The 22,214-nt window shown below is 41.9% G+C and overlaps 1 protein-coding gene across 1 annotated transcript in view; it reads left to right on the top strand.

Annotated features, from left to right (window-relative positions):
- The window catches only part of LOC109932013 (cytochrome P450 2B19-like), a 104,798-nt gene that overhangs the window by 63,616 nt on the left and 18,968 nt on the right, over positions 1-22,214 (top strand). Inside the window, exons 10-11 of the mRNA XM_048616683.1 lie at positions 17,711-17,873; positions 20,494-20,643. Of these exons, the coding sequence (XP_048472640.1) occupies positions 17,711-17,873; positions 20,494-20,643 (313 nt within the window). The remainder of the gene's footprint in view (positions 1-17,710; positions 17,874-20,493; positions 20,644-22,214) is intronic.

Genomic DNA, 22,214 nt, shown 5'->3' with positions numbered 1-22,214 from the left:
AACTGTTCTCCTTGGAATGAAGATGGCTGAGAGGAGATCTGATAGAACTTTTCAAAATCATGAGTGGGTTGGATAAAGTTTTTTTTTTTATTCATCAACAGGATGAGGGCATCACTGGCCTGGCAGCATTTATTGCCCAGAGTCAACCACATTGCTGTGGGTCTGGAGTGACATCTAGGCCAGACCAGGTAAGGATGGCAGTTCCCTTCCCTAAAAGATGTTAGTAAACCAGATGGGTTTTTTCTGGCCATCAGCAATGGATTCATGGTCATCATTAGATTGTTAATTCCAGATATTTTTTATTGATTTCAAATTCCACCATCTGCTGTGGTGGGATTTGAACCCAGTTTACCCAGAACATTATCTGGGTCTCTGGATTAACAGGCCAGCAATAATACCACTAGGCCATCCCTGCGTAGATGGATAAGAAACTGTAACAAATGTAAAAGGAACAGAAATGAGAGGGCACAGACTTAAAGTGATTTGCAAAAGAAGCAAAGGTGATATGAGAAAACAAAATTGACACAGTTTTTGGTGAGCGTATGGAATGCACTACCTGGAAGTCTATTCAATTGAGACATTCTAAAAGGGCATTGGGCAATTATTTGGATAAAAATAATGTGCAAGGATGTAGTGAAAAAGCAAGAGACTGTCTCTCGTTGAAAAGCCAATGGTAGTACAATAAGCTGAATGGCTTCCTCCTGCACTGTAATAATTCTGTGATTCTGTGAAAAATGCTTTTTTAATTTTAATCTTGAGAACTGATTCTGTTCTGAAAGAATGGCCTCTCTCTGTTTTCTCTCTCTCTGTCTCTGTCTCTCTCTCTGCCATTTTCCCACTTTACACAGCCTGAGTGGGCCTGTCTTTGTGAATGTGCTGGGCTCCCCATTCGGATGAATAGATGAAAGGTTTTGTATCACTCCAGGTGTCTTCATTACTAAGATTTACTGCTCTAGTCCAACAGTGAAATCGTAATCATTGTGCTCATTTTAATGGACCAACATTACCATCGGTCCTGGAACTCAAGCCTGATTTCTGTTTGCACTACGTCAACAGAGAGCCCCACACATTTGTACCCGATTGTTATAAAACAGTAGATGGGATGAGGTGCAGGGAAATTGGGATGTGGGCATTTTGTTTCCATGGTGACAAAGGCCATGCCAATGTGATTGATGGCTATACAGCCATTCAGAGCACCATGGGATTTGCGAATGTGTTGCTATAGTGACAGACGATGACAGAGCGACAGTGCGGAGAGTGGCCCTTTGTGTTGTGTCTGTTTTTTTGGGTGGGGAGATGTGAGTGCAATTTGGGATTGCTTCTATCATCATATTGATCGATTGACCAATTCTGACTGGAGTCTGTTACAAATCTTGCCTGATCTAAAGGTTTAATCTGAGGTACGTTGCTCTGGTCCAGCCCAGAGTACATATAAACAAGGCGCCGACTCAATTCTGAAAATAACACATTTGCAGACACTCAACTTGACTTTCTCTAAGGGTCACTCCATCCCAAATCTCTGTTCCCATACCCTGACTTGCATCAAGTCCGTACTCACCACTATCCCATTGCCCCATGACCTATGTTAGATACAATTCTCATTCTGGAGTTTGGATCCCAACTGGACTTTTCATTTTCTTAACTCTGAAATCTCCTCCAGCCCAATGACAACAAATTACTTTCATCCATCAAGCATGGTATACTTTGCTTCCCGATAGACCAGGAGATGTGTGAACAGAATTAGGCCATTCAGCCCATCAGGTCCGCTCTGCTATTCAATGAGACCATGGCTGATCTGATAATCATCAACTCCACTTTCCTGCCTTTTCCCCATAACCCTTGATTCCCATCCTGATTAAAAATCTGTCTATCTCTGCCTTGATTATACTTAATGATCCAGCCTCGACTGCCCGCTTGTGATAAAAAATTCTACAGATTGACTACCCTTTGTCTTATAGGGTGACTCTTTATTCTGAGATTATACCCTCTGGTCCTAGAATCTTCCACAAGGGGAAATAACTTGTCTGCATCTATCCTGTCGAACCCCTAAAAATCTTGAACTGTATGTTTCTGAAAGGTTATGTCTCACCATAAGCTTGTGCTCTCCAACAAGTACAGGCCTGATCTACTCAACCTCTCAGCTTGATACAGAACCACACCATCCCCCCCAACCCCATACCTGTGATCAACCTAGGATCAACCTTCTCCTGGACTACTCTGTTGCCAGTGTATTCTTCCTGTCATTGACTAATGATAACCAGCTCTTCGGAAAATGGCTCAGCAATTCTGAATTTTGGATTAGCTTTATTGTCAGATACATGAGTACAGAGAAAAGTTTACAAGTCACTACTTACAGCGCCATCTGAAGTACAAAGCTACAGAATCTTAGTTACAAAGCAGAAATAAAAGGAAAACAATGCTAAAAAGTTGAACCTTACAGTCTTTCTTATTAAAAAGTGGAAGAACAAATAAATACAGTTAACAATACAACGCCACAGTCCATAAACACCTGGCCATGCTGGGCTCACACTCCTCACAAGGTCTTGACCTGTAAATAGGGGTCCATTCAGTTATTGGACCCTTGTCATGCCTCACATGCATGTAAGTACAGTCTTGTGTGGGTAAGAGAAGCCTTTGGTTTGTTTGGATACAGCCAAACTCCAATGTTTGTTTGTTTCTTTGATATGCTACTGTATAGACCCAAACTGCATTTGTGACTATGTACACACGTACAAAGATCTTTTTCATGAATAAAGTTCATTTTTCAAACAAAAAACTGGGCTCAACCTCCCCTACTTCAGTCTCGACCTCATCCCCTGCCACTGCCCCGGCCTTTCTGCTCCCTTTCTCACCCCCTGCTACCCCGACCTGCCTGGTCCCACTTTCACCCCCGGCCACTGCCCAGACCTGTCTGCTCCCACTCTCACCCCCAGCCACCCCGGCCTGCCTGCTCCCGCTCTCATTCCCGGCACCACCCCAGCCCGCCTGCTCCCGCTCTCACCCCTGGTCACTGGCCCTGCCTACCTGCTCCCACAGTCTCACTAGAGTACTGCTCTGGTACGGCTCTGGCCCACTCTAGCCCCTGCTGCTTCCACACTCTGGACCTCGATAAAGTTTTGATGCCACCAGCTGCCAGAGTTCTGCCCAGGCATACCAGCCACCTTGTAGCCAGCCGCTTTGGGCCCCCAGCCACTGCCATCGCTGCTGCTGCCTCCACAACCGAGCTCTTTCCAGATGATAAGTCGAGAAGAGAGAAAGTAAAAAACTAAAAGAACAGCGAGAAAAGAGAAAACAGAAAGAAAACGAAAAATGGTAGGAGCAGACAAATCCTAGCTGAGGAGTAAATTCAAGTACAGAATCATAGAATTTTACAGTACAGAAGGAGGCTATTCGACCCAAGGTGAATGTACTGGTTCCTGAGAGTGCTATCCAGCTAGTCTAACTCTCTGGCCCTGTCTTCAAACTCCTCTAACTTCATCACTTTCAAATATATATCCAGTTCTCTTTTGAAACCTCCTGCAGAATCTGCCTCCACCATTCTCCAGGCAGCACATTCCAAATCCTAATAACTCTCTCTGAGTAAAAAAGTTTCTCCTCATCTCACTCCTAGCTTTCTTGCTGACAATCTTGAAATTGTGACCTTTAGTTACTGACATAACAACTACTCAGAACAGAATATCCACTTTACACTGTCAAAATGGTTCATAATTTTGAACATCTCAATAAGGTCGCCTTTTAATCTTCTCTGTTCCAAGGAGAATAAGCCCAATTTCTCTAATCTTTCCCTGTATCTAAAATCCCTCACTCCTGGTATCATTCTAGTAAAAATCTCTTTTGCCCTCTCTCCAGGGCTTTAACATCCTTTCTTAAATAAGGGACCAGAATTGAAAACAATACTCCCAAGTGTGGATCTAACGATTTGTAGAGGTGTAGCATCTCTTCCTTGCTTTCATACTCTATATTTCTATTTATAAACTAAAGAATCCTGTAAGCCTTCTAAACAAATGTGGCAACTTGCCTGACCACCTTCAGAGAGTTATGCACATGATCCCCTCAGTTCCTCTGCTCCTGTACTCCACTCAATGTTGTTAATGTTAGCACTTTTAATGGTAGATCATCACCAGCTCAAAGTCTAAGAGTTTCTTTTCTGTGATGTGGCTTTTATTGCAAAATTGAGCACAATCTGATTGAAAGCACAGGAAATCATGAGGCCATTCTGCCTGATTCCAGTTCCAGACAGAAGTCTTTGGTCCCATGCCTTCTTGTTCCCTGTTTTATCCCCTTAACATCTTGTTAACATCATGTTATGTGAAAAGCTTGATCCAGGATGGTGCCAATAAAAAGTTTCCTCCCTGTACGGACAGAAAAATAGACTTTATTGTTCTGTCACTGGCAATTGGTACAAACTGCTATGCATTCATCTACTGAAGCAATCGCAGAATTGTTCCTGACGTCAAATGGCCTATTTCCCAATGTGACAAAGATATGAAGCAGTTTTAGTAATCACCACAATACCCCATTACTCTGGCTACCAATGTAAAGTACAAACAAAATCCATTCTATTTACCACTTATTCAATAAGTTCCTCCTGATAATGGTTTAGTTATTCTTAGTGTGAGATGAAAGAAAAGAAAAACAATTGATTGATTAATTGATATTCCATTGTTTCCCTTTGAAATGGTGTCATGGGATCTTTTACTACAGCTGCGAATATAGACAGGGATTTGGTTTAAAATTTTATCTCAGTGTTGGTACCTCTGACAGTCCTGCACTGAGATTGTCGGCCTGGATTTTGCGAAGTGGGTCATTTGACATGCTGTCCAACAACTAGTCAAATGCAGTGCATAGCATCTGAGAGAGGTGCACAGAGAAACCATCATGTTTTACTTGCTTCTGTACAAAATATGTGAAAACTTCAATGGAATAGGAAACCTTGTAGCTATCTATGTACCTGGTGTCTCAATGAGACTTATCAGAGAATGTCATTGGGAAAGTACATTACAATATTTGTCTTGCTAATCTTGTTTTTGTGTGCAATTGGTTTCAGTCAATGAACTGAAACATTTCTGTTTGAACAAATGGTTAGTTCATGCAATGTTATAAGTAAACTTGCAAACCCGGTCAATGCTGGTATTTACTCATTGGGACATACTGAGCAGGTCCTTCTACACAATACACGTACTCATGAGGATTCACTGTGCTTACATGACAAATCTGAAAACCTATTCTAAAAGGAAATCTTCGCAAACACACTTCTCAAATTATCACACAACACTCTGGTACTCCTAAATAATTCAAATTACAACATTTACACATACAATACCACCGACACTCAGTAGCAGCAACAGAGCCTGTGTCATTCACTAGAAAATGAAGCTTGTCCAGCATTGGGAAAGCAACTGAATCAATTTTCACACAAATGTTTAGGCTAGCAGGAAGCATCAGATCTATATAAATGGCTGCTGGAGGGATACCATCCAATGGTCTGACAAAGGACTTTATAGATTGGTATCATCAGGTGATCTAAAGTTTTGCTGTTAAAATGGTGACTACTGAAGGAGTACTGCTAACATTTCTGGTCATTTGCTATAGAAAGTATATTATTAAATTAGGAAGAGTGCAGAAAAGTTTTGCAGGGACGTTACTGGGACTGGAGGGTTTGAGTTATAAGGAGAGGCTGGATAGGCTGGAAGTTTTTTCCTTGAAAGTTGAGGGGTGACCTTACAAATGTTTAAAAAATCATGAGGGGCATAGATAAGGTGAATAGAAAGGGTCTTTTCTTCAGGGTAGGGGAGTTCAAAACTAGAGGACACAGGTTCAAGGTGAGAGGGGAAATATCTAAAAGGGACCTGAGGGGCCACTTTTTCACACAGAGGATGGTGCATACATGGAGTGAATTGGCAAAGAAAATGATAGATGCTGGTACAGTTACAACATTTAAAAGACATTTGGACAGGTGCATGAATAGGAAAGGTTTAGAGGGATAGGGACCAAATAGAGGCAAATGGGACCAGTTTAGTTTGGGAAACTTGGTCATCATGGATGAGATGGACCGAAGGGTCTGTTTCCATGTTGTATTACTCTTTGACTCTATCTACAAGATTACTCTACCCTTACACAAATCTTATAGAATCTTCTAACATGTCTTAAATTCTATCGTATTTTATCATTTAACCTTTGGGACAAGGCAACGAGATTATCCTGACCAGCAATATGATTGATCTGTATACTGTATGGTTAAATGAATAGGTTCCATTTGAAAAATCCTGCAATTAAAGTTTTGAACTTTTCAATAGTTTAACATTCTCTTTAGTCCACAGTCCAAAGTAGTCACAAGAGATCATAGTGTAGCCTGTTTTGACTTGGCTCCTCCCCCTCCGTCTCACTTTTGAAGGTCTGTTGTTTGAACTTGCCTTTGCATCAGTAGATGTGACATTCTGTCACCAGGGGTCACAGAGCAAGGGTATGGGGTAGGCCATTTAGGACAGAGATGAGGAGAAATTTGTCAGAGAGTTGTGAGCCTATAGAGTTCCCTGCCGCAAAAAGTGGTTAGGGCCAAAACATTGAATGTTTTCAAGAAGTAATTAGATATAGTTCTTAGGGCTAAAGGGATCGAAGTGTATGGAGAAAAATCAGGGATGGGATATTGAGTTGAATGATCAGCAACAATCATATTGAATTCCCACCTTAATCGCATTATGGGTCAGCCCACAGCACGTGGACTGTGGCAGCTCAAGAAAATAGCTCATTACCACCTTCTCAAGGGCAATAAATGCTGGCTCAGCCAACGATGCCCACGAATGAATAAAAAAAATGCCAGATCATGTTCAAAGGGCTAAATGGCCTACACCTGCTCCTATTCTGTATGTTTCTGTGTTTCTATGTACACCCTCTCTCTCTCTCTGGACAGCAACTTAATTTACATCTTCAGCCTTTTTTTGCCTGTATTGACCCTCTTTTAAATTGGAATTACAAGTTAAAAATGTCGACACTACTTCTGGGTTGTGTTCCATGATCATGACAAGAGATACACGTTGAAATCCCACCATGGCAACTCGGGTAAGTTAAATTTAATTATTTAGTAATATTCAAATAAAATGCTAGTTTCATGTTAATGGTGATTAAAATGCATGATTTTTGGAAACAAAACCATCTTGTTCACATGTATCCTTAACCTGCTGTCCCAACCTGGTCTGACCTACATCTGACTGTGGATCCACAGCAATGTGGTTAAATCTTAATTTCCCCCTGAAATGAAGTGCAGGCCAAATCAGCACAGGAACAGGCACCATGGCACTCTCTCTCTCTCACACACACACACACACGCACACACACACACTAAACACACAGAGCGGATCTCTCTGAAGCAATTCAAGAAGGCAGATCAGGAACATTTTGGAGTGGGCAACAAATGCTGGCCTTGCCAGTGACATCCTTTTTCTGAGAACAAATTTCAAATAAAAACTTAAAACCTACCACAACATTTTTGAAAGATTTCCACTGTAATTCCAGATACTGTCAACCACCGCAGTTCTTCAACACAGAGGAGGCAGCGGTGGATGTCTTAAAACGCATAAAGATGGATAAATCCCTGGGACCTAATCAGGTGTACCGTAGAACTCTGTGGGAAGGAAGGGAAGTGATTGCTGGGCCCTTTGCTGAGATATTGTATCACAGATAGCCACAGGTGAGGTGCCGGAATACAGGAGGTTGACTAACATGGTGCTACTATTTAAGAAAGATGGTAAGGAAAACCCAGGGAACTATAGACCAGTGAGCCTGACATTAGTGGTGGGCAAGTTGTTGGATGGGTTTCTGATGGACAGAATTTATATGTATTTGGAAAGGCAAGGACTGTTTAGGGATAGTCAACATGGCTCTGTGCGTGGGAAATGGTGTCTCACTAATTTAATTGTGTTTTTTAAAAGGTGACAAAGAGGATTGATGAAAGCAGAGCAGTGGACATGATCTATATGGACTTCAGTAAGGCATTCCAGAAGTTTCCTCATGGGAGACTGGTTAGCAAGGTTAGATCACACGGAATACAGGGAGAACTAGCTATTTGGCTTGAAGGTAGGAGACAGTGGTGGTAGAGAGTTGCTTTTCAGACTGGAGGCCTGTGACCAGTGGCGTGTCACAAGGATTGGTGCAGGGTCCACTGCTTTTTGTCATTTATATAAATGATTTGGATGTGAACATAGGAGGTATTGTTAGTAAGTTTGCAGATGACACTAAAATTGGTGGTGTAGTGGACAGTGAAGAAGGTTACCTCCGAGTACAACAGGACCTTATCAAATGGGCTTGTGGTCCAAGGAGTGGCAGATGGAGTTTAATTTAGATAGATGTGAGGAGCTGCATTTTGGAAAGGCAAATCAGGGCAGGACTTATACACTTAATGGTAAATCCTGGGGAGTGTTGCTGAACAAAGAGACCTTGCAGAGCAGATTCATAGTTCCTTGAAAGTGGAGTTGCAGGTAGATAGGATAGTGGAAAAGGCAGTTGGTATGCTTGCCTTTATTGGTCAGTGCAATGAGCATAAGAATTGGGAGGTCGTGTTGCAGCTGTACAGGACATTAGTTAGCCTACTTTTGGAATATTACGTTCATTTCTGGTCTCCCTGCTATAGGAAGGATGTTGTGAAACTTGAAAGGGTTCAGAAAAGATTAACAAGGATGTTGCTAGGGTTGGAGGGTTTGACCTATAAGAAGAGGTTGAATAGGCTGTGGCTATTTTCCCTGGAGCATTGGACGCTGAAAGGTAACCTTAAAGAAGTTATATAAAATCATGAGGGGCATGGATATGGTGAATAAGCAAGGTCTTTTCCCCAGGGTAGTGGAGTTCAAAACTAGAGGACATAGGTTTAAGGTGAGAGGGGAAATATTTAAAAGGGACCTAAGGGGCAACTCTTCATGCAGAGGGTGGTGCGTGTATGGAATGAGCTGCCAGAGGAAGTGGTGGAGGCTGGTACAATTACAACATTTAAAAAGCATCTGGATGGGGCTATGAATAGGAAGGATTTAGAAGGATATGGGTAAATGCTGACAGATGGGACTAGATTAATTTAGGATATCTGGTTGGCATGGAAGAGTTGGCCTGAAAGGTCTGTTTCATGCTGTACAACTCTATGACTTTGTGACTCTATTACATTCCCAGTAGGTTGAACATTTTTGTAACTGCAGGGTTCATGTTGCAATTCAGCACTTGCTTATTGTAGAGTAAAATGCAAGTCCATTTTCTTACTCTGCTTAGTCCAAATGAGGATTTCTACGTGTGTGTGTGTGTATTTGTGACATTTCAGCCCGCAATTTATAAATCAAATCACTAAAATAAAAAGACATGGTCTTGACAGACACCAAGGGCATTCCGAGAGCAGCAGGCAGCCCCAGGAAAAGATATCAGATTTCTGCTGTGCATCTGAAAGAGATGCTATAAAGATGAAATTCACACCACTAATACTTGAACCACAATCTTAATGGTCAGCTCGGTGAAGTGCAATACTCAGATTACATGAAAAGAAACCATTTTATTTTGTAAAACTATATTCTGTTCCCAACTTTTAAAATAAATGGTCAATCTTGCTTAACTCTTAAGATGGCAGCTGTTATCACATGAATGGAATAGGATAGAATAGCCTATATCGTCACATACACTCAATGAGTATAGTGAAAAGTTTATACGTCGCCAATTACAGTGTTGATTTAGATACAAAAGTACCCAGGCACACCTTCTTCAGTTACGAGATTTTAGGAAATAGAGAAATAAAATGTCCAGTATTACAGAAATAAAAGTTCAGCACAGCAGACCACACATGCATCCAGCATCCAGTCTGCAGTAGGCCCTGGCTCCACACTGCGCTGGTGCTGCTCCATGCTGGGAGGCCACTGCAGGAGACAGAAGGTCACCACACCCCACTGAGAGACCCCAATGGGAGGAGGCCGCTGCGTCAGGCCACTGAGGGAGGCTGGGAGTTGTCGCCGGAGGCCGGGAAACGTAACGAATGAACTTGTCTCAGTTGTTGATAACATTTTAGAGTCCATTATTAAGGATAAGATTGTACTGTACATGGAAGTGCATGGTAAAGGAGGCTTCCACAGCCCTCTGCAGCAATAAATTCCACGGATTAACCACTCTCTGGCTGAAGAAATTTCTCTTCATCCAAGTTCTAAAGGGTCTACCTTTCACTCTGAGGCTGCCCTTGGGTCCTAGTTTTTCTTGCTGGTGGAAACATCTTCTCCAAGTCCATTCTATCCAGGCCTCTCAGTATTCTGTAAGTTTCAGTCAGACCCCTGCCCCTCATCCTTCTAAATTCCATCGAGTACAAACAGAGAGAGATAGGTTCTTGACTGGTAAGGGCAGCAAGGGTTAGGGGAGAAGGCAGGGGAATGGGATTGAGAAATATATCAGCCATGTTCAAATGGTGGAGCAGACTTGATGGGCCAAATAGCCTAAATCTGCTCCAATGTTTTATGGTTTAAAAGGGAAAAGAGTATATCAAACAATGCTTCACTGCCTATATTTGAAGAGGGATAAAGCACTCATAATCTCTTTCCCTTTCGCCCCTTTGTCTGTGACTGAACGTTACTTGACCTCAAAAGTCTTTCACAATTGTATGATAAATGTAGATGTGGCCTGGTTTCTGTACGATGTGCTGCAATCCATCTGAGTGTCATCCAACAAATGTACGTGACTGCAGAGTCTGACGACCAGCAGGGTATTTTTCTGTCAGTTTCAATAATGTCTGAGGGATGTTCTTAGGCTGTAAATTATGCTCGGAATGTGACTGTCTCACATTAGATGTGAGGCACGCGTCAGGCAAGCAGGAGCGTCAAATGTTTGCATAAGGCTAATAGAAGTCAATAACTGCTCATGGAAAAAACATAGCGAGAAAGTAACAGAGTGGTTTGACATTACAGAGAAATCCATTTGCAATGGCTGTATTCAACCTGCTTGCATCCAGTCTCACCACGACATTACTGCTTTATTCTCTACTTGGGATTCTGCTCATTTCCTTCATCACCACGTTCAGGAGTAGGCCTCAGATTAACTACCCACCCGGACCCACCCCTCTCCCAATAATAGGGAACCTGCACCAGCTGGATCTGAAAAGACTTTACAAATCCCTGGTCAAGGTAAGAAACCCAGCCACCAAGCGAGCACTGGTTGGTGGTTAACAGTGAATGTTGAGGATATCATTGAGATAACTGATTTATCGAAAATTCATTAGTTTAAAATCTGTCGATGTGTTTCAGTCTTTCAAAGAAATCTCTTGACAAGCCCCTGAGCAGAGCGGATACTTAAGGATTGCACTTCAGGGCTTAGCTTAAATTAGTCACCATGGTGACAATGCTAACCATGTTTGGATCTTGCTTTCAAAAACAGAAGTTGCTGGCAAAGCTCAGCAGATCTGGCAGCATCTGTGAATTAAAAATCAGAGTTAACGTTTCGGGTCCGGTAACCCTTCCTCGGAACAGTCATGATCAAATGGTGGAGCAGACTTGATGGGCCAAATAGCCTAATTCTGCTCCAATATCTTATGGTTTAAAAGGGAAAAGATAACTCAAACAGTGCTTCACTGCCTAGATCTGAAGAGGGATAAAGAGGAAGGGTAACTGGACCTGAAACGTTAACTCTGATTATTTCTTCACAGATGCTGCCAGACCTGCTGCGTTTTTACAGCAACTTCTGTTTTTGTTCCTGATTTACAGCATTCACAGTTCTTTCAGTTTTTATTTGGATCTTGCTTTATTGCCTTACAGAATATTGGCACAGCTTATCCTGAAGTTGCTCACAGTTTTTGTCTCCCCTTGTAGGTTTTTTCTCCCCTTGGAACAGGTATGAAGTTTCATTAGAAAGGATAAAATAGGAATTTTCATTTTATACAATGTTTTTCACACCCTCAGGGCATTGCAAAAGCCATCAGAGTATTTATTGAAATGTAGTCGCTGTCATGGCATATGGAAAGTGGCAGTATAATTGGGTTTCAAAATCTGCAGAGTTAATAACCTGTTTTGTTGGTTAAGCATAAATATTGGCAAGGATACTGACTCCTTGTCTTGTTTAATGTAGGGCCATGATGCATTTACCTAAAAGGGCAAACCAAATCTTGGCTTATATCATACATTGCATTGTGGTGGCAGCTTAGACTGAGTGCTTACCTCCTTGAACCCAGGACCTAATATCTCAGCGGTGAGAAGGCTGCCATTGATTCAATTTGTAACATCTTATGGTTAGAATATGGATTGATGGGCTCAACGGTCATCTTTTTGTATATCTAGTTAACAAAGAGCAAGAAATCACTCACTGCAATCACTTACTACTAGACATCCAAACATTTCACATGGTTGTCTCTGAAAAGTTAATATAACTGAAATTGTTCCTTTAATTTGGGACAGATTCCAATTTGGGCTTCGCTCCTACCTTATATTTTTAAACACTTTGATTTGTACATATACCAGGAGTTTGTTACTGTGTTCATGTGCCTGGAGTGCTTCAAATATCATTAAATGCAGAGATGTGAAGTTGCCTTGGTTATGTAACCTTTCCAATGTCACTAGTTTCATTTGCTTCAGTTTAGCCCGAATCACTTCATGTTGTTCCATGAAAGCTGGATGCCCTTCAGCACCCCCAACTAAATGCCTGTCCCTCAGGTAAGGTCAGACAGTTACCACTAATGGGCTGCCCAATGGTAGCACGGTTTCAGATCTGATCTTAATGCTGCTTCCACCTCATAGCATTACATGCACTTGTTTTCCAGGAGATGTCCAATGTAGAATAGTTGGATATTGGATGGCAAGCAGATACCTGTCTAGCCTAGAGATTCTCAAGGAGGTAAACTGGTGTCTAAACCAAGAAGCGAACCTGAGGCTAAAGCTGACCTGCATTGTTCAGAGTTCAATTTTCCTCTTTTTGAGGAAAGTAAGCAGCTGATCACTTTTCTTACTGAGATGAAAAATGATCAAAGAGCAAGAATAGACCACCCTACCCTTCGAGCTTGCTGTGCCATTCAATAAGATCATGGCTGATTTGATTTTAACCTCATTACTGCATATCGCTGATAATCTTTCATTCCCTCAGGAATCAAGAATCTATCTAACTCTGCCTTAAAAATATTTAAAGTGTCTGCACCCACTGCCTTCTAGGTAAGAGAATTCCTAAAGCTCACAACTTCTGAGAGAAAAAAGGTATACTCTTCTCTGTTTTAATGGATGATTCCTTATTTTTAAACAACTGTAGGAGAACAATAAAAGGGAACTTAGCTCACGGTGTCACAATTAATCACCAAATCAACTGAACCCCAAGGACTAGTTATTCTACCAAAATGAATGTCAGATTAAAACTGCATGTGATGTGGTTAAAATTAGAAGAGAAACCTAAGTCAGTGAGTGATATCCTTCTACAGCCCTATAACTCACTCTCACAGCAATCTGTTCCTCAGTTTTATCCCCTCCCTTTTTGTCTCACAGCTGGCAACTATACCTCCAGCTGCCTGGACCACATGTTCTGAATTCATCCCTAAACCTTTGCCTCCTTGTGATCTTTAAGAACTTCCTTAAAAGCCACTTTTATCAGACATTTTATCACTCTTGATTTATGGCTTGATAGCTGTGATTGCATTGCACAGCTGTGCAGTACCTGGATGTATTACTTTATGTTAAAAGTGCTATCCAAGGCTGCACTGACACACTGGAGATTTTTTTTTTAATCACTCATGAGATGTGAGCTTTGCTATTGACCCTCTTTGTCCCTTGAGAAGGTGGCAGTGAACTGCCTTCTTGAACTAGTGCGATCCACCAGCAGTGGGTTGACTCACAATGCCCTTAGGGAGGGAATTACCCAGCGATTTTGAAGGAATGGTGATATATTTCTAAGTCGGGGTTGTGAGTGGCTTGGAGGGGAACTTACAGGTGGGATGGTGTTCCCACATCTCTGCTGCCCTTGTCCTTCTAGATGGAAGTGGTTATAGGTTTGGAAGGAGCTATCTGAGGATCATTGGTGAATTTCTGCATTGCATCTTGGAGCTAGTACACACTATAAGAACATCAGTGATGGAGGCCGTGGATGCTTGTAGATGTGGTGCCAAGCAAGTGGGCTACTTTGTCCTGGATGATGTCAAGCTTCTTGAGTGTTGTTGGAACTGCCCCCATCCAGGCAAGTGGGGAAATTCCATCACACTCCTGACTTCTGCCTTGTAGATGGTCGACAAGCTTTGGGGAGTCAGGAGATGAGTTACTCACTGCAGTATTCCTAGCCTCTGACCTGCTATTGTGCCCACTATGTTTATGTCCAGTTGAGTGTCTGGTCAATGGTAACCCGCAGGATGTTGACAGTGGGGGATTCAGTGATGTTAACACCATTGAATGTCAAGGGGTCGTGGTTAGATTGTTTCTTATTGCTGATTGTCATTGCCTGGCATTTGTATGATGGAGATGTTACTTACCACTTGTCAACTCAAGTTGGATTTCATTGTCAAAGTCTGCCCTTACTGAGCAGAGAGTGCCAATGGGAATTCCCATGGGAATTGATCTAGTGTGGTAGTACAACCAGTGGAGGTAAAAGGAACTAAAATGTTACAAAATAACATCCTGGATTGTGTCCTCACTGCATTGTGACCTTATAACAGGCCCATAAAATCAGACAGAATGAGAAAGAGTCTGTAAAACATGGAAAGGATTTGGAAATTCAGTTATCAAATTCAAAAATCATGAGAGGCATAGATAAGATGTTTAGCCAAGGTCTTTTTCTTAGTGTAGGGGAGTCCGAAAGCAGAGGGCACAGGTTTAAGGCAAGATGGGAAAGATTTAAAAGGAACCTGAGGGGCAACTTTTTCAAATAGAAGGTGGTGCATGAATGGAATGATCTGCCAGAGGAAGTGGTAGAGATGGGTACAACATTTAAAAGATATTTGGATGGGTACATGAATAGGAAAGGTTTAGAGGGCTATAGGCCAAACGCAGGCAAATGGGACTAGTTCAGTTTAGGAAATCTAGTCGATATGGATGAGTTGGGCAGAAGGGCCTGTTTCCATGCTATATACCTCTATTATTCTATGACTCTAAGTTTTGAAATTTAGCTGAAAACAATGAAGGCAGAGAAAATGGTACTCCAAAAACTGAATCAAAAATAAGATGAGTGCTTATGGTTGGAAAGCAAAGCCTTAATGAGGAAATAAAGACCACCTCAAATATCAATTGAGGAGGAAGGGTCTGTGGTCAATCAGGTTTACTTTCATCTGAAAATGCTAATTAAAGTTTACGAGAGGCTAATGAAATTCCAATGGAGGGTCATTTAGGAATTAGGAAATCACAGGTTAAAATATTACAACATTTTTGTTGGCCAGGATTGCAAAAAGATGTAGTCAAATTTTGCCAAACGCGCCATACATCTCATGTAGTGAGAAAACTTCAACCCTCAATTGAGCCTGTGCCTTTAATCCCAAACCAATTTTTGAAGAAATATTTAGCAGGTTCTTAATAAATCTGTTCTAAAACCAAAAACTGGAACTAATAACTTTTCATGATAATGGTTGCATCCACAAGCTTTTGTTTTTAAGGCAGGCTGTTGTGTAATGGCAATGTAATTAGGCTAATAAGCCAGTGTCCCGAATGTACTGTCCCAAATCAATTCCCACCGTAGCAGATGGTTTGAATTCACCTAAAAACAAAACTCTGGAATTATTGTATTCTAAAAGCTACAGTAATGGTGACTTTGCAATCTTTCTTCCTCCGACCATATCCAGCGATGTGCTGACAAGTAAAATTCATGTCACCGTGAAAATCTCCAACAAGAGACAATCTAACTGCCATGTCTTGACATTCAATGGTGTTACAATTGCTGGATATCCTGGGGGTTATCATTCACCAGAAACTGAACTGCACTAGCCGTATAAATACCATGGTTGCAAGAGCAGGTTAGAGGTTTGGAATCCTGCAGTGAGTAACCCACCTCCTGATTCCCCAAAGACTGTCCACCATCTACAAGGCACAAGTAATGGAATGCTTCCCATTTGCCAGGATGAGTGCAGCTCCAACAACATTCTAGAAGGTTGACACCATCCAGGATAAAGATGTCCTCTTGATTGGCACCATATCCACAAATGTTCATTCCTTCCGCAACCAATGCACATTAGCAGCTGTGTATCATCTACAAGTTTCACAGCAGAAATTCACCAAGTTTCCCTACATAGCACTTTTGAAATACATGACTACTAACATCCAAAAGTCAAGGACAACAGAGTAATATATTTGTAATTCTGACTAGTCCTGAGTTTAATGTTGGCATGTAGCCCAGTCTTGAATCAATAGCCTGAACCAAATCATCAGCTTTTCCTTACAACAATGAAAATGCCTTAGTTGCATCTCCCTACATGACCACTGAGCAGAGATGGAGAATTAGGTGCATTAGAAGCCATAGGTTAAATCTAGGAATCCATTATTTCTACCAGGGTAACCATTCAAAATGAGGATTAGCAAGCTGGCAGAAGTACAATAGTAAACAATAATTCAAAAATCCAGATTCCCTCAAACATGATTCCCAACAGGATAGCTCAATGGTCCACAGCAGTTACCTTGTGCCACCATGCTGCAATGAGAAATCTTTCTCCTTGCATATTAGTGCACAGAGCACAAAAACAGATCCTTCCACCCAACTTGTAAATGTCCAATGTTACAAACTGGATTTATTTATCTTCTTTTTACTGTACAAGACCAGCAACTTTACATGTAAGGTCTGTGCATTTTGTTACCCTCGGCATGATTGCCCCAGTTAAATAATTCCAGCAGCAATTTTTTTAAGATTATTTATTTCAAGCAGTTTCTCCCTAATGTTTAAAATTTGTTGTCTCACTTACCCAGTCTCCCCTATAGTATCACAGACACAAAGAGCAGATGTAAATGAAGGTGAAACAATAAAATAATGATTTATGATGTTCTCATTCTATTGTTATTGTTTTAAGTGGGCTTGTAGTTTCTTAGATTAATTGATGCTTTACTTGAAGTGAAAGACTTATAAATCATGGCAAGCTCTCAGCAAGGTAGGAGGCTTCTAATGGTCAAACTCCCATGAAGTTGGCTCTCAGGTGAATGCCAAGTTGAAACAGAAGTGGGAAATCCTTTGCTCATTTTCAAAGTATTGCTAATTATTAGCTTGTCCTTATAGAAGGCTTACAACTAGTTTGATGGCTCTCTGGTGGAATTTTCTCTAGAATAGCTTTTTGCCATTATTTTAGAACAAATGAATAGTTTCCTCATCATGTGATTTTCAAAAAGATAAAGTTCCATTCAAATATTGTTTGGGTGACTTGGTCAATTATACATCCTGAGTTGTGCAGTACACACTTTGGGAGTTTAAAACAGCTGGTGTCTTTGTTTCAGAATGTCCCATTCAATTGATTACAGCCTTTTGAGTGAGATTCAGGAAAGACATCGAGTAAGTAATTAAGTCTGGAATTTCCCTTAGGTTTCCTCTTGTGACAAGAGACTGGTCTTAATCCACATGAGAAGTCAGGTGACCCTTGGGTGGCTGCTTTTTGCAGCCTTTTGTGATTAGTTTAAAAAATACATAAATTAATTTAAAGAAGATCAGAATGCACTGAGACATGACAATGTCTTATGTATGACATAAACGCCCTCTCCGTTTTTCATTTAATTCTACTAATTAGTGCAACAGGTGGCCTGTTAAGAGACAGATTTACTACTTTTTTTTTTCTTTGCAGTTGTCAGAGAAATATGGCTCAGTGTATTCTGTGAGCCTGGGTCCGGAGAAAGTGGTGGTTCTAGCTGGGTATGAGACAGTGAGGAATGCTCTCATTAACCATGCTGATGAATTCCTGGGAAGACCTGATGTACCAATCATGAACGTGCTTAAAGAAGGAACTGGTAATTTCCTGCTATCTATTCTTAAACTGTGTGACCCTATAGGAACTATCATTGGTAGTGTATCGGCGTGTAAGGAATTATCATACTGGCTTCCCATCTTTATAATTTTCCCTGCCACATTAGAAATAATACACCCAAATGAATGAATCTACAGGTTAGCTGGAGAAGTAAGCTCAGAAAGCTATTTATTCCATCAGTAGCACTAACACAGCTTGATAGTGAGAATACTAGAAGCAGAAAATGTTCCAGCTAGTCAAGTACTCACCTGTCTCCTCAGTAATCTTAATTTGAATTCAGGAAAAGGAAATACAGTAACACCATACTATCCTGTACTATGTTTGTTATGAGGAGTTGAGAATAAGCTGGTGACACTGCATGCAGGCAGCAACAGGTTCATTAAAGTAGAATTGAACTTAGTCTGCGAAATTGAAGAGAATAATGCCTGGAGAGAAATTCGGAGCTTAATTACCTGGGGCCAGCGAATGGGATCTCCTTGTCTGTGATTTGTCTGGTGCTGATAATTGGAAGCTGGTACTGCATGATAGTCATTTCAAAGGGACAAATATATGTGGCTTGTTAGGGCTCTGAGGCACAATGGTAATGTCCGTACCTCTGAGTCAGGAAACTGGTTCAATTCCCATCTACTTTAGAAAATCTGACCAGTTTGCTTAAAACATATCTTTTTTTTGTGAATTGGAGAATTTAAATTGATAGCTGAACATGAATAATCCTAAGAGCAATTTTTTAAAAAAAGTCCTAGATGAAAAGATTTGTGCTATGGTGACTCAGTGGTTAGCACTGCTACCTCACAGTGCCAGGGGCCTGGGTTCAATTCCGTGCTCAGGCGACTGTCTGTGTGGAGTTTGCACATTGTACCTGTTTCTGCATGGATTTCCTCCGGATCCTCTTGTCTCGTCCCACAGTCCAAAGATCTGCAGGTTAGGTGGATTCGCCATGGTAAATTGCCCCAGAATGTGCAGGCTAGGTAGATTAACCTTGGGAAATACAGGGTTACAGGGATGGTGTGGGTCTGGATGGAAAACTCTTCCGAGGGTCGGTGCAGACTTGATGGGCTGAATGGCCTGCTTCAACACTGTAGGGATTCTATAATTACATACACTTGTGAATTATTCTAATTATATGGGAATATGTGGCAACTAATTTATCCCACAACAAGATCCCACAAACAGGGAAGTAGATTATTTGTTTTGCAGCAATTGGTTGAGATTGGGCTATTGGCCTGGACACTGAGTGAAATCTCTAGGTTGTTTTATTTAATTGCCACTAGGCATTTAACATTCAATTGTAACAATTGTCAGGGCAGGTACCATGTGGAGTTTGATGACTCATGCTAAAGAAGACACTGTAAATAATGCAAGACTGTCTTAAGGACCCTCTAACTCAATGTGGGAAGGCTGTGACTGGGCCAAGTGTGCGAACCTAGATGTTTAATAGAACTCAAAATTTAGTCCTCTTCCAAGCATTCACAGTAACAAGTGAAAAAAAGCAAATCAGGAAGATCCAAAACAGGAACAAAAGCAGAAGTTGCTGGAAAATCTCAACAGGTCTGGCAGCATCTGTGAAGAAAAGGTCAGCGTTAACATTTCGAGTCCTGTGACCCTTCCTCAGAACATATTGTTCAAAGGACCTGCAATGTTAACTCTGATTTTTTTTCTTCACAGGTGCTGTCAGACCTGCTGAGCTTTACCAGTAACTTTTGTTTTCGTTCCTGATTTACAGCATCCGCAGTGCTTTCAGTTTTTATTCAGGAAGATCCAAATTTGAGGTAAGATTGCAGAGTTGGGATTTGTCTTCACAGTGTTTAAGAAGAAAGCAGGAAGTGTCTGCAAGGTACACATGCTCCACTATAGAGTGTTGGAACATGATCTCCAGCTGGTGTGTGTCTTTGAGCAGTGGCAAAATTGGACGTGTAGAGCCTAGTACATCGTAGCATTCTCAAACTGAATTTTACAGCCCAGAAACAGGGCATATAGCCCAACAGATAGTGCTGAGCCATGCATACTCACAAGTTTCATATTAAAGCTTTTAGGAGATTTGTAGCTCCTATTAGTATCTATGTGCAGGTGGTGATCTGTGATATATCACATATTTGTACAGAAATAGCCTATAAATCTTCCTCTGAAATTCTGGAAACTAAATGGTTTTCATTCTCTTTCATGACAAGGGTAGCTAGTGTGTCTAAGCTTAAAAAGGAGACAAGTGCGAAGGAAGAGATTATAATGTAATCGGATATGGACAGAAACTGCAGAGAACTGAAATGGAGTATGGGGGATGTAGAGCAGACGTATTTTGCTCAATAAGTTCTGCAATCTGGAACACTTCGCCTGAAAGGGGGAAGCAGAGAAGATTCATTTGTGATGTTCAAAAGGGATTGAAAAGTGAAGAAATGCCAGGCTATAGGAACATATCGAGATGATGAGACAAATTGAACCGCTCTCACACAATAAGAGTGGATGGAAGGCCCCTGATTGTTCCACATGATTCTATAGAAGATTACATGGTATTCCTGCCACACAAGTAAACTGAACTAGCATTTAACGTCTTCATCTGACTGAGGAAAGACTTGTAGAATTGACCAGCTCTTTCGATTGATCTGTAGGTGTTGTTTGGTCCAATGGGGAGCCATGGAAACAAATGCGAAGGTTCATGCTCTCAACCCTACGAGATTTTGGAATGGGCAAGAAATCTTTCGAGGACAAGATAATCGAGGAAGCTGGATTCCTGGTGAGAAAGATTGAATCGTACAAAGGTGAGCATGTGTGTTAGCTCAGTCTTACCATCCGAGGAGGCAGTACTCACGCATACCGACCTCCCACACAGATACTATAAAATTCACCCGCTTAGACCAAACTGGCAAAAGTATTTTATTAAAATTGTAAAGTAATAGTTTTAAAAAAAAAATTCGAAGGGGCATTTTTCTCCTCCTCCTGCAACAAGAGGCATTGAACCACTTGCACGTGCCTGATTGAGCATGTCTGAATGGATTAACCTTTTAAATTCATGGATAGAAATCAAGTGAGTCCCACGAGATGATCAGGTTCCCTGCCCACTTCTGTCCTGTATTTGTTAGCTGGATCTCAGGCAGTTGCCCGTGGTGGAGAATAAATAGCAGGGCAAGAACAACAGAGTCAAAAATCATTCACCAGAAACAATCCGCATTTATACAGAGCCTTCAACACAGTTAATGGGCCTGTGTGCATTATCTAACATTTACTACTGAGTGACATGAGGAGATGGTAGAATCAAAACATTTGTCCAAGATATAAATGGTAGGGAAAGTCTGAGTGATGGAAAGAGAGAGAGAGAGGTCAAGAGGTTTACACAGGGATTTAAAAGTCCAAACTGAGCTGAATTGGAGGAGACAACCAACAACATCAGGAGGTTTGCTACAGTGACAGTATATATTTTTAAAAATTCTATCAATCACAGGGTTAACAGCAGTTTGAAACAGCAAGCTCTACAGCAGTGAGAACAATTTCTTGTATAAGATAGATAGTGCCTGAAAAGGTTAACTGACATCACAAGATAAGCTCCACCCATCAGGATATATTCTGGTTAAGATGGCGGCAGAGTAAGATGCTCCAATTGGAGCTCCTCAGCTCCTTTTCCACTTTCTTTTTTCCCTCTTGCTGCAGCTTTTCTCCCCACCCCCACCTTTTAACTCCTTAATGTACCCTACTGAGAGGGAATGGGGAGCAGCATGGGGGACGGGTCGTGGCTGGAAGAGCTGAGTCTCAGAAGTGAACTGCAGCTGGAACAGTAGCGGAGCAAGCGCAGGCCAAGCCCTGTAAGAGAGCCAGGGCTGGAGCCGGAGCAGAGAGAGTAGAGACCAAGTCCCGGAAGAGAGCCGTTGCTGGAGCCGGAGCAGAGAGAGCAGGGACCGAGTCCTGTAAGAGAACTGTGGCTGGAGCCGGAGCAGAGAGAGCAGGGACCGAGTCCTGGAAGAGAACTGTGGCTGGAGCCGGAGCAGAGACTGAGTCCCGGAAGAGAGCCGTGGCTGGAGCCGGAGCAGAGAGAGCAGGGACCGAGTCCTGGAAGAGAACTGTGGCTGGAGCCGGAGCAGAGACTGAGTCCCGGAAGAGAGCCGTGGCTGGAGCCGGAGCAGAGAGAGCAGGAACCAAGTCCTGGAAGAGAGTCATGGCTGGAACAGGAGAAGCGCGAGTGCGGGTCGAGTCCCAGAGGCAAGCCAAGGCTGGCGCAGGAGCAGGAGCAGAGAGTGTGCACGGCTGAGTCCCGGAAGCGAGCTACGGCCAGAGAGAGCAGAGAGTGCGCAGGCCAAGTCCTGGAAGTGAGCCATGGCTGGAGTGGGAGCAGAGAGAG

Source organism: Rhincodon typus, chromosome 35 (assembly GCF_021869965.1).
Source record: "Rhincodon typus isolate 14 chromosome 35, sRhiTyp1.1, whole genome shotgun sequence".
Lineage (NCBI taxonomy): Eukaryota > Metazoa > Chordata > Chondrichthyes > Orectolobiformes > Rhincodontidae > Rhincodon > Rhincodon typus.
The sequence above is the reverse complement of the archived record's forward strand: the minus strand, read 5'-3'. Positions and strand labels throughout refer to the sequence as shown.